This window comes from Eubalaena glacialis, chromosome 16, assembly GCF_028564815.1.
Source record: "Eubalaena glacialis isolate mEubGla1 chromosome 16, mEubGla1.1.hap2.+ XY, whole genome shotgun sequence".
Lineage (NCBI taxonomy): Eukaryota > Metazoa > Chordata > Mammalia > Artiodactyla > Balaenidae > Eubalaena > Eubalaena glacialis.
The window spans coordinates 86,948,115-86,961,359 of NC_083731.1; the positions used below are offsets into that span (position 1 = coordinate 86,948,115).

At 40.1% G+C, this 13,245-nt stretch overlaps 1 protein-coding gene across 1 annotated transcript in view; it reads right to left on the minus strand.

Moving 5' to 3' along the window:
- LOC133076429 (phospholipid-transporting ATPase IB) overlaps positions 1-13,245 on the minus strand; it is a 457,024-nt gene that overhangs the window by 364,720 nt on the left and 79,059 nt on the right. The window contains exon 23 of the mRNA XM_061170962.1: positions 10,086-10,150. Coding sequence (XP_061026945.1) covers positions 10,086-10,150 — 65 coding nt within the window. The remainder of the gene's footprint in view (positions 1-10,085; positions 10,151-13,245) is intronic.

Below are 13,245 nucleotides of genomic sequence, written 5' to 3' on the forward strand. Positions count from 1 at the left end.
AGAAAGAGTCATGTACCAAAATATTCATTGCAGCTCTGTTTACAATAGCCAGGACATGGAAGCAACCTAGGTGTCCATCATCGGATGAATGGATAAAGAAGATGTGGCACATATATACAATGGAATATTACTCAGCCATAAAAAGAAATGAAATGGAGGTGTTTGTAATGAGGTGGATGGAGTTAGAGTCTGTCATACAGAGTGAAGTAAGTCAGAAAGAGAAAAACAAATACAGTATGCTAACACATATATATGGAATCTAAGGGGAAAAAAATAAAATAAAAAAAAGAGGTCATGAAGAACCTACTGGCAAGATGGGAATAAAGACACAGACCTACTAGAGAATGGACTTGAGGATATGGGGAGGGGGAGGGGTGAGATGTGACAGGGTGAGAGAGTGTCATGGACATATATACACTACCAAATGTAAAATAGATAACTAGTGGGAAGCAGCCGCATAGCACAGGGAGATCAGCTCGGTGCTTTGTGACCACCTAGAGGGGTGGGATAGGGAGGGTGGGAGGGAGGGAGATGCAAGAGGGAAGAGATATGGCAACATATGTATATGTGTAACTGATTCACTTTGTTGTAAAGCAGAAGCTAGCACACCATTGTAAAGCAATTATACTTCAATAAAGATGTTTAAAAAAAAACAAAAAAAAAAAAACAAAAAAAAACAAAAAAACAAAAAAAAAAAGAATTCATTTTTTTTTCCTTAGTTTATTTCTTTTATTTATTTATTTTTGGCTGCATTGGGTCTTTGTTGTTGCATCGGGCTTTCTCTAGTTGCGGCAAGCGGGGGCTACTCTTTGTTGCGGTGCACGGGCTTCTCACTGCAGTGGCTTCTCTTGTTGCAGAGCACGGGCTCTAGGCGTGCGGGCTTCAGTAGTTTGGCTCACGGGCTCTAGAGCGCAGGCTCAGTAGTTGTGGCACACGGGCTTAGTTGCTCCGTGGCATGTGGAATCTTCCCGGACCAGGGCTTGAACCCATGTCCCCTGCATTGGTAGGCAGATTCTTAACCACTGTGCCACCAGGGAAGCCCTAAGAATTCATTCTGATATAATAGCTTCAAATTTAGAACACGTTAAATATAATCTCAACTCAAGAGGATTTCAATTCCACAAACAATACCGAGAAAACATCCAGATTTCCAACATTTATATTACTTGTACACAAGTGTGGTAAGATTTTTTAACTTGCAAACAAATTACACATAAGTTGTCAGAACTTATCTGGAGGACAAGGAGAGGTATGTGAATATATGTACTTGTGTGTGTGTCCCCATGTGCATGAATAATTTCCATCCAAAAGGGTGTATCTCCCTTGACCTAGGATCCTTACTCCTAGGAATTTATTTTAATAAAATAAACAGCATGCAAAAAAATAAGATAGGTTCCCAAACATGATAGGTCCGTCCCTCAATGTCCAATAAATAGTTAAATAAATCAGGGAAATATATACCATAGAATCTATGTCATTCTCTTAAAAGGGCTGTAGCTAAGTATTTATTGTTCTAGAGATATAATTCCAGTTAAGAGAGAAGAAACAGGCTAACAAGAGTATCTGTTGTATATAATTCCATTTTTAAATGGCTACATATATACTTACACACATATGTGTGTGTGTATATATATATAGTTGTATTGTTAGTGAATGAAGAGCCAAAACATAAATATTATATAAAATATCTTATATATATTTAATATGTTTTATATAATAAAACATTTAACATAAATATAAATTGTATATATTGATACATAAATATATATTATATATATTTAGGTAGATATAGACATCTATATTTTAATATATATATATCTCTCTCTCTCTCTAAGGTAGATTTAGATATAAAATATATGTCTCTATTTGCCCCAGGAAAAGGTTCTTAGACTATTACCCAAATTTCTAATTGCAATTCTTTGGGTAGTAGAGTTCTAAGTAGTTTTAGTTTTCTTTTCTCTCATTTATATCAATTCTTTCTGCTTTAAATGGATTGAGTAATTTTTTAAGGGAGTAAATGAGATTTAAAACTATAGACTGTCAAAAAATCTAAATTACCCTCAGAACAAAGCTGGACGTCTATGTTCCCATTAGTCACATGAACAACATCCAAGGTTCTGTCCTAGATACATCTTGGACGTCCTACGAAACAAAACACGCCCAGGTGGACACAAGTTACCTTTTACAGGGACAACAGTGTTTAGAAACCTGACCACAGAATAAACTTCACTGACGAAGGAATCCGACAGACTTAAGCCTCCCATAGAGTCATTTTTCTCTGACAACACCCTGGCCGATTGTCACAGCAAAACAGGTGGTTATCTCAGTGTAAGAACCGCCATCACTGTTGACATGACACATTTTTCATGATACACCGTCATGCTACACCACGCAATTACGGATGCCTGCTGTCTCTCGAAGCCTTGGATGCTTTCACGGATACTGTTAGCACTAGGGGCAAACAAAGCCTGAGGTTCCGTGGGCGTGGATCATCTATTACAAATAAACCCATTGGACGGGAATCATTTTTTAAGTAGCTACCATTTTATGTTCTGTGAAAAACAAAAACAAAAAAACCCCTAGGAGTATCAGATTATAAAGGGTTTAGTACATGGCAGTTCTGATTGACTCATTATTTCAAGACCAGTAGTGACAAATATCCATCACTTTCACTTACACAGAGAAAATATTAAGAATACTTTTTATTGGTAGAATTTATTTTAAAAATCATGGTTTATGATGCATTAATAGAAGAAGAGAGTTACTCATTCATGTGCTCCTCAGAATAAGGAAAGATTAACTCACTAACCAGAGGTCTGTCAAAAGCTTCAGCAAAGCTCACAGAAATCTCTACACCTTTTTTCTCTCCACCCAATCCTTTCAGTCTACTCTGATCCGGCATTCATCTCCACATTGTCCCCCAAACAGCTCTTGAAAGGTCCCAACGACCTCCTCATCGCTAAAACCAATAACAAATTCTCAGAACTCATCTCACTGGACCCATAAAGCATCATGTAGTCCAGCTACGCGGTCCCTCCTCCTTGAAAGACTTCCTTCCATTTAGTTTCCAGGAGACCAACCTCTCCCCTTTCTCTACCTACCTCAATGGACACATCTTCTTGTCTCCTTTGCTGGCTCTCTTCTCCCAACCTTTTAAACACTGAAGTACACCCAGAGCTTAATTCTTAACCACTTCACTCTCTCTGATCAATCCTGGGGGGCGGGTTATCAAGTCTCAAAGCGTTAAAAATGGTACACTGACTACTCCCAAGAATCTCTCCATCCCAGACCTCTACCTTAAACTCCCAGATTTATCTATTCAACTGCCTGGGGATGTGTAACTACCATCTCAACCCTAAAACGTCCAAAAAGAGCCCTGATTCCCCCAACACGTGATCCTCCTACCGTCTTCCTCATCTCAGAAATGGCAACTCTATCTTTCCCGTTGCTCAGATCCTAACCCTTGGAGTCTTATCCTTCTTATAGCTGCATTCACTGTCTTAGCAAATCCCATCAGCTCTACAGAGAAAACACTATCCATCCAGAATCTCACCACCTCCCACCACCGATCCTGCCAACACTCTGATCCAACCTTCCCCATCATCTGCTACCTGGATTCCTGCCACGGCTGGCTACCGGGGTCTCGGCTTCTGCCTCATATCCCTTTAATCCACACCTATCCCAACAGCGAGATACCCTTTTAAAAGGTCAATGAGATCATGTCTCTCTTCGCTCAGACTCCACCAATGACCACCCATCTCACTCAGCACAAAAGCCAAGTCTTAACAATGACGTACAAAGCTATGGGGTGAAGTCCCTGACATTTCTCTGACGCCCTGACCCACCATACATGATGCTCAAATACAGCATCAGCCTTGGCGCCCTTGCTGAACCGTCATCCTGGGACACTGTTCCCCTGTAGGCTGATGGTATTATTTGCCATCCAAACCAGGTTACTTTGGGGAGTCAGAAGAGGCATTCTTAAAATTATGCCAAGACAACAGGTGTAAACTGAAACCATCCCAGGTGGAGTGGGGTATGCACTCCTATCCAGGTAACCCCACAGTACGCTCCCTTCCTCCAAGTCTGCTCAGATGCCATCTTATTAGAGAGAATTCCCCCAACCATCAAACATAAAACAGGGTAACCTCTGCCCTCCTTGCTTTTCATGCCTCCCCATCCTGTTTTATATTCCTCAACAGCACTTACTACTAACACATAACCAAAAGAATTTTTTTAAATAGTCTCTCTGCCCTTTAAATGTAAGTACTTTCAACTACTTACAATAGCCAAGACATGGAAGCAACCCAAATGTCCGTTGACAGATGAACGGATAAAGAAGATGTGGTACATATATACAGTGGAATATTACTCAGCCATAAAAAAAGAATGAAATAATGCCATTTGCAGCAACATGGACGGACCTAGAGATTATCATATTAAGTGAAGTAAGTCAGACAGAGAAAGACAAGCATCATATGACATCACTTATATGTGAAATCTAACATATGACACAAAGGAACTTATCTACAAAACAGAAGCAGACTCACAGACATAGAGAACAGACTTATGGTTGCCAACGGGGTGGGTCGGGAGGGATGGATTGGAATTCTGGGATTAGCAAATGCAAACTATTATACAGAGAATGGATCAACAACAAGGTCCTACTGTAGAGCGTGGGGAACTCTATTTAACGTCCTGTGATAAACCATAATGGAAAAGAATATGAAAAAGAATGTATATGTAGGGACTTCCCTGGTGGCACAGTGGTTAAGAATCTGCCTGCCAATGCAGGGGACACGGGTTCAAGCCCTGGTCCAGGAAGATCTCACATGCTGTGGAGCAACTAAGCCCGTGTGCCACAACTACTGAGCCTGCACTCTAGAGCCCGCACGCCACAACTACTGAGCCCATGTGCCACAACTACTGAAGCCTGCGTGCCTAGAGCCCATGTTCCACAACAAGAGAAGCCACTGCAATCAGAAGCCCGCGCACAGCAACAAAGACCCAACGCAGCCATAAATAAATAAATAAATTTATTTATTTTTTAAAAAATTTAGAATATATATATGTTAACTGAATCACTTTGCTGTACAGCAGAAATTAACAACATTGTAAATCAACTATACTTCAATAAAATAAATTTTTAAAATATAAATAAATAAATAAATGTAAGTACTTTCAAGGGATTAAAGGAATTATTAATTGAACATGCCTAAAATTATCAGGAAAAAATTGCTCAAGGGACATTTCTAGTATACCACAATGTTACTACCTTCACAAAAAGATGTTGAAGAACAAATATAGTTATAAGGTGATCTTACCAAGTAGGTAAATATTCTCAGGAATTTATTATCAAGCTGCTAGGAAAAATAGAGAGAAACTTTCAATCAAATATTTTAGTACGAGACTTAAAGGCAGTGAAATTTTCTTTTTTCAAGAGTTACTAGGAGGATGAAGAGAACTAATTCCCAGAAAGGGCCTGGCACTCATGAATAAGCACACTCAACAGATGTGAGCATTTGTTACTGGAGAGGCAGTTTAGTTCACTGCCTAAGATATGGGACACACATGTGCTGCAACCAAAGTCACCTAACACAAGCATTTCTAAACGTACCTTTTCAAAGTGTTCTCGCCACACCAAAAAAGTCCTCAGCATAGCGCACATAAACATCACCTCTTGTAGCAACAAATAATGGCACTGTGCCTGTGGGTATGAATATGTGCCTGTATTTAGGTATTTTAAACATATTTTAAGTAACTGAACATAGAGCCACCTGTCAGAAAAGATCAAATTAGGAAACTGGACTTTTAGGATTTACTGTATAGCACAGGGAACTACATTCAGTGTCTTGTTATAACCCATAATGGAAAGTAATCTGAAAAACATAGATAAAGTGATTCAGATATACATATATATATACATATATATATGTATATATATATGTATATCTATCTCTATCTATCTATCTATCTCTCTATATTTCTCTATCTATATAGAGACTCACAGACATAAAGAACACAGAAGAGAAATAGTGGCTGTGACTTAAGAATTTATTATGGGTCAAAGACTTTTCCACCTACAGAAAGTGGGATGTGAACCCAGCCAGGCAACCCAGAGTGGGCTCCCTTAACCATTATGCAATCCTGCATCACTTTAAAGCCTGATGACTGTCAGGTTCTTTGTCATGAGGACAACCACAATGGAAATAAAACAGTAAACTTCTGAGGTCCACAAGATGTCCATGGTCACCCTGCATGTCATTACAAAGCACCGTAAAGAACCTAGCGTAGGTTAAAGGTGTAACTTGTAAAACATCAACCGTATCCATGAGATCCTATAGCTTTCTGTATCCTCCTGATGCCCACTTCTTGCTTATAAATGAGTCGGTGCTAGATACTGTTTACTGATTGACTCTCAGCATCTATTTTCATCCTCCTCTTCTTCTTCTTTTTTTTTTTTTTTATATATCACAGAGACTGGAAAGCTAAAAACCACATTTCCCAGACTCCCTTATCAGCAGGATTCTGGATGAATTCCAGCAACAAGATACACTTGCTTAAGATCGCAAAGACAGAGGAATTCCTTTTCATACAGGGGAAGTTTTCCACATTCTCTCACCCAGTCCCAGGTTCACAGGTGCAAGGCAGCTGGACCATCAGCTGTGATTTCCTCAAGTCCCCTGGGGAAGCAGAACAGAGTCCTGACCTTGGGAACAGAGCCACAGACGTATGAACTTGAAGCCTACCTTGCTGACTTTTGCTCCTTCAGGATTATCCAATAATTTTGCAAGCACCTAATTTCCTGTTTTAACTTCCTCTATATTTAAAATTAGTTTCTGTACCAGTTACTGAATTAACATCTCTCAGCCTCAAACCTACCCTTCCATACTCAGCTTGTGATACAGGACTGGAAATTCTACAAACCTCATTCCTGATTTGCCAGTGGGCTCCCTGCAAGGCTCTGCCTTCTGGTCACATTTCCACCAGTGAGAATTAAATCTCACGGCCGCACCCAGACCCAGGGATGCTGGGAAGTGTAGTCTCTGCCATACAAGCCACTAATGAATTTTACATGATTACATTTTCATTCCATCACTGATTACATGTACTTATTTCATAAAACTTTGGGTTAAAGAATGACTATTCTGCTCAAATATATCCTTACCAATTCATCTTTCTTTTAATGGCTCATCAGAACTAGTTTTTTGTGTATTCTATAGGTTAACACGTTAAAAACAACTGCACTTTCCTCCAAATAAATTTCATAGTTAGTTCAATCATTTGTTTCTTAGAAATTACTGGCAAAATTTTCTATGTCTCCATCCATATTCATTTTAATTATTGCAGCACAAAAAACAAATGGTCCCCAAATGGCTTGGCCCTTTTTGTCTTTTACTAACAAATATCAAAAGATGTCTAGCATTCAGTAGCCAGCAGTGGGACTTCCCTGGTGGCATAGTGGTTAAGAATCCATCTGCCAATGTAGGGGACACGGGTTCTAGCCCTGGTCCGGGAAGATCCCACGTGCCACGGAGCAACTAAGCCCGTGCGCCACAACTACTGAGCCTGCGCACTAGAGCCCACGAGCCACAACTACTGAGCCTGTGTGCCACAACTCCTGAAGCCTGCGAACCCTAGCCCACGCGCTGCAACTACTGAAGCCCATGCATCTAGAGCCCATGCTCCGCAACAAGAGAAGCCACCACAATGAGAAGCCCGCGCACCGCAATGAAGAGTAGCCCCCGCTCGCCACAACTAGAGAAAGCCCGCGCGCAGCAACGAAGACCCAACGCAGCCAAAAAAAAAAAAATAGCCAGCAGTAGGTGCTGTGAAATTTGAGAGGGTAACTGATTTGAATATTACATGTTTTTTTATGAACTGCTGATAAAATTGTAGATTTTTATTCTCATACTTGGTATTCTTAGTTTTTAAAGTCTCACTAATTCATAGCTTCCTTTTGCGACAGCTTATGTTTCAAGATACCATTATACATTTAGGGCAAGAATCATGATTAATGATAGTAGCCTTGGGGATAAAACTGAAATTTGTTTAGCTTGTCAGATCTGATCACTGTTTTAATTCATCAAGCAGCCGAAGAAAACGTGAGCTAGCAGCGCACGTGTCCAGCAAGGCCACGCCGTTGCAGCTTCTGCTTACACTACTGTAATCTCAATACCTTTTTTTTTTTTTTTAACAGAAATCCTTTCAAGCCAGCACCTTGTAAGAGCCAGTTTAACCAAAACTAAATATAGTCCATAAACCCATTTAACCAGTAACACAAATGGCAAGATTTCACAATGAGTTTCAAGCAAATAGAAGAGTGAGGGTCCCAGCGTCACCCCTTCTTATTTGTGGGACCCCACGCCTCCCTCCTCCTCCCCTTCCTCCCAGACCCATCCCTGGTTAGCACACCAGAAACAGGATTGGGTGTGCCAGAGCCAATCCATGTGCTATCAGCAATACTGTGATTTCACAGTACTTTAACCAAAAAAAACAAAAAACAAAAAAACCAGGAGGAAAAAAGAAAATGACATTTTCTTCTGGTATCTCAACATATCATCCAGTGCCCCCCTGGGGTGCACTTCCTCACCTGCCTTGTTTCCAAGACCACTGATCTCTGTATTACAGAGCTTAGATGTTATTTTGGTAACAGCTGAAACACTCAAAACAGGGATAAATCCTGAGCATTTACAAGCATTTGGGGTCCTAGCCTGGACATACGTACAGGTCAACTGAAGGGGGTGGATGCCAGGTAATGGATGGTCTTTGAGGTGACCCCCTTAATTCCCTCAGACTTACACAGGAGATGAGGTAATGAAGCCAGGCCCAGCGCTTCTGATTCGTGGTTCACTTCCTTGGTCCCTGTCCTGTTCGCTTCGTCATCAGAGCCTCCCTTTACAAGTGTAACTAACCCTGTCATCTTCTCTGAGCACTGGCACTTAAATAGAAGGCACTGAGTGCAAGTGTGGCCATGGGTGCCTGCCAGGAACAAGCGCTTGTTAAATGACCTACAGGTGGGATCTCACTGTTGCGCTCCTATCTTCACGTCAAGCCACCAAGCAGGTCACTGGTGACTCTCAAATCAGCTCCCAACCAGGGTCTCAGCAGCAGCTTTAGGCCATGACAGGGTGGGTACATATCTGTACCATTCTCCGTGAGCTGGTGGCACTAGGATGTTGGGGAACTAAGCCCCTGTGTATCCTATTACCACGTAAACGTCATCCACTCCTGACACTTGAATATCATCTTTAGTGTTTGTACTACAAAGAAACTCCTGCAAGTCTCCTTAGCAACCAACATGAGTTGAACATCACCCCTGAATGGAAATCCCAACAGGAAGTCGAACCAGATTAAAACTACCCCATTTTAAATGCACCATTCTAGGTGAATAAAATAATGTGTTATCACAAAGCAGTTTTCTGGGCTTACTATTTTTTGTAGCAATTTGGAATATTTATTGTACTTCTTAATGCATTTCTTAACATCCATGGTACCCCTTAATCAAGAATATAAAGTCATCTACTTAGGATTCTTAGGATTTGCCAAAGTGAGGAACATTCTTAGAATCACAGAATGATAAGCAAATAAAGTTTACAAATATTGCAACCATCAATATCATACGTTTTCCAAACTATAACTCTAACACGGATGTATATTATTCTCCAGACCTTGCAAATTCTTAATGTCCATTTTATCAGTACTGGGAGAGTATGCTTTCAACCATGCAGCTAGCCAGAAAGACTTTTTTATATATGTGTGTTTCTCACAAAAAGCTTCTCTCCCTCCTCTAATATGACAGAAACTGTAGCTGTATCTGAAGAGAAAGTGAATTTCAATGACGACCATCACCTAAAAACATACATAAGTTCCTATATCTGGTACCAGAGGTAGAGCTTACCATTTTGATGTTTAAAGAAATGACTTTATGACATCCGTTCATAAATAAAAACAGAAAACTCACTGAGTAGTTTTATAATTGTTTTTTTAGTAAAAAAAAAAAATTAAATCCTGATTATTAGTCATAGCAGAAACAAAGGGTTTAACACAGTTATATCAAATACAACTTTTTAAAAGCTACTTACGTCCAAAGAATCCTCCTTCAGTAGGATAAGGGCCATGTTCTGTGACACCAACCTGCAGGAATAGCCTAGAATAAAAGAAGGAGCAACATACGTGAATTTACCATCCCCGCCAGGAACTCACCACGTTCAAGGTCCCCTGAATTCAGCCTCCCTTCCGATACCTTCCTTATCACCACGTTTAGCCTATGGGCTCACACAGAGGAATTGAGCAAGAGTGTGGAGAGGAAAAGTTTACACGGATTCTGAGTTTTGCAGACAGCTCTGGTAGCACTGCTCGGGAGGGTCTTCATAACTAATGGCTGAAATAAATACTCATCAATTTTCTGTGGATTTTCCTTATCCTTGTTATCCTTGTATTAGGATGAGCTTTGGGTTCTCTAAAATAACAGCAAACGCTTTAGGAAGACAAATGGAATCAACGGTGCTCCTCAACCAGCATAAACGTGCCTACTGTGATATCAAGGTCCCTCACTTGCTTTTTAAAAAGGCAGGTAATTCTCACAGCAGGCTTCTAAGGAAGCCTATGATACACAGAGAGTCACTTTTCCTGCGAAAGCTCAAAGTAACCCCCATTTCAAGAATTAAATCTGAGTCAAGAGTAACCCAATGCTAATTCTTAACAATTCCCATTACATTTTTAGACAAGGGTATCTCTGTAGGTTAATTTAAGCAAGATACTCTTTTCCACTTTTCCTCCCGGAAGGCAAACGTATTTTCTATGAAGATCTTTCCTACTCAGACTTTGCAGTACACGCGTGACAGCTGGAGATGCTTGGTGACACAACGACCAAGGTAAGAGCCTCTCCGGACTCTTCCCCTTCTCCCCACACTCTGGGGAGAAGGAGGAGGCGGCCCCAGCCAACCCCAAGTCCAGGGGTGTCTGTCGGGGCCCTGGGCTCTCTTTCAAATCACCCTCCACCATCTTGGTGCCCCTCAAGAGAGCTGCCATCAACATGTGCTTTTCACCAACCTCCATCTTAATTTATCTCATTGAGAAAAGTCAAGAAAACTGTCCTTCCACCTAGAGAAGTGGTCTTTACAATGATCATGGACCAATGATCACAGAAACAGGGAACAAGTCATCAGCATAAAGAACGTCAACCTTCAGAACAAGGACGCGGGTGACCATCTCAAGGAAGGGCCTTAACCAATGCTTAGGCAACAGGAGTCTGGGTTCTCCTCCGCAGAAGAGCCAAAATACCCCTTCCCACAGATGCTATATTTAACTAGAAAAGGAGACAAGCATTTAACTAGTGGACGAGTCACAGAACTGCTGCGTTCATGTGATCAATTCTACCCAGAAGGCCCTCTTTCATCCTCAAGAAACCCTACTAACAGGCACAAAACAGAACTCAAGACAGACAACAATTAAGATGAGAAAAACCTTGGGGTATTTTTGGAGGGTAGAAAATAAATATGTTTGTTTATTTTGGAATGTATGAAGTATATCCTTCACTAATGAGTGTCATTTGAGAGGACTATTTTATAAACCACCTCAGAACACAAATTCTAAAGCACAAAATTATGACTTTGCATCTAACTGTCATTTTCTTAAAGCAATACCTTGACGATCTATTCCAGGCAGTTAACGACAGTTATCTGAAGGGAATGAGATAATTTTGCTGGTTAAAACCTCACGTATCATTCGAAAAGTGAAAACAACTGAATAGTTTAAAATCACAGGACCACATGGGCAAATACCTGTTCAACCTCTACGAGGAAAAATAAAGGGAGGAAACACAGCACAATTTTCCACACATTTTCAAACTTGTTCAAGTCTGTATTTTAACAATAGTGATGAGTAGAAATGAGAGTTTCCCAGAATGCCATTGAAAATTCTGCACAGCAGGATGGAAATAACTGAACTTTGTTTCCCAATAAAATCTTACAAATATATTCTTCCTTTCTATAAATTCTTAGATTAAGTGCAGAAGGGAGGTCAATATTTTATTTTCATTTGCAAACAGGGATATTGGAACTTTAATCATTTTTCTTCCCTTGCCCCAGAAACTTCCAGCAACTTCACGCAATAGAGACTGTAACAAATTTAGTATAACTCACACAAAAGGATTTGCTGGTAGTTTTCGATATGAACAACGATTGCAGAAGCAAGCTGAAATGTTTAAGCCATCGCTTCCCGCTTGATTTTATATTTTGCAATTTAAGTAAAATGCCACTTGACAACTGAAGCTGCATAAAGATATTATGGAAAAACTCAAAGTATTTTTCTAGCCATTGCAAGGGAGAGGGTAACAAATAAAACCACTGACACTTTCATGAATTTAAATACACAAAACTCAAGGTTTCTGAGAAGAAACAGGTTCCTTTTTTTTTTTAGTTTGGAAAACGAAGCAAGATTTTGCTTAATTATCACACAGAACACTTGCTCTAGACAGACCATAGAAGTTTAACGCAGTTAAATGTGACTTAGCTAACATGGCAAATTAAATTATGTCAATCCAAGTTTGGTGTGCTTGATTTCTAATGTTTTTGGATAAAATGAGATCAGCTCTTGGAGAACAGCCAGCTACGAAATGTCAATCCACACTTGTAAATTGAGGTCTATTTCTTTAATCTCACAATCTAACAAGACAACCATAAAATGACTCAGAAGGGAACCTCTGGGATTTCACGTTTTACTACGGCTGAAGTTAACAGCACACCACAAAAGTGTTTATAGTCTTTCTACTACCTGAGTATAATCAACACGCAAAGAAATTAAAATATTACAGCGTCTATGGTACTTAGAGCAGGACTTGATTTTAAGAAAATAAAATCATCATTCACACTAGAAAATAGGACCAAACCAAACCTCTCTTGGAACTCGCAATCAGCGTCTTTTTTCTGAGGTAAGCATATATTGTCGAAGATATCCCAACCTAGATTTCTTCGGAGACACTTTTGGAAGGGTTAGCAACAACTGATTCCTACTAACCATATACCTAGGATCCATCAAATTACCCCTCAGCGGGATTCAACTTGGTTCCAAACCCTCAACAAGTGTGTTGTTGGTTGTAAATAATTTCAGGGAGAATCTGGTCACTCAATATTTGAGAGTTAGTGTATGAAACACACTGCCAGACGTCAGGAATGGAACTCTTCATCTGCTCCGGACTCAATCTAGGATGCTCAGAGCAGAATCCCTCCCCATCTGAGAACC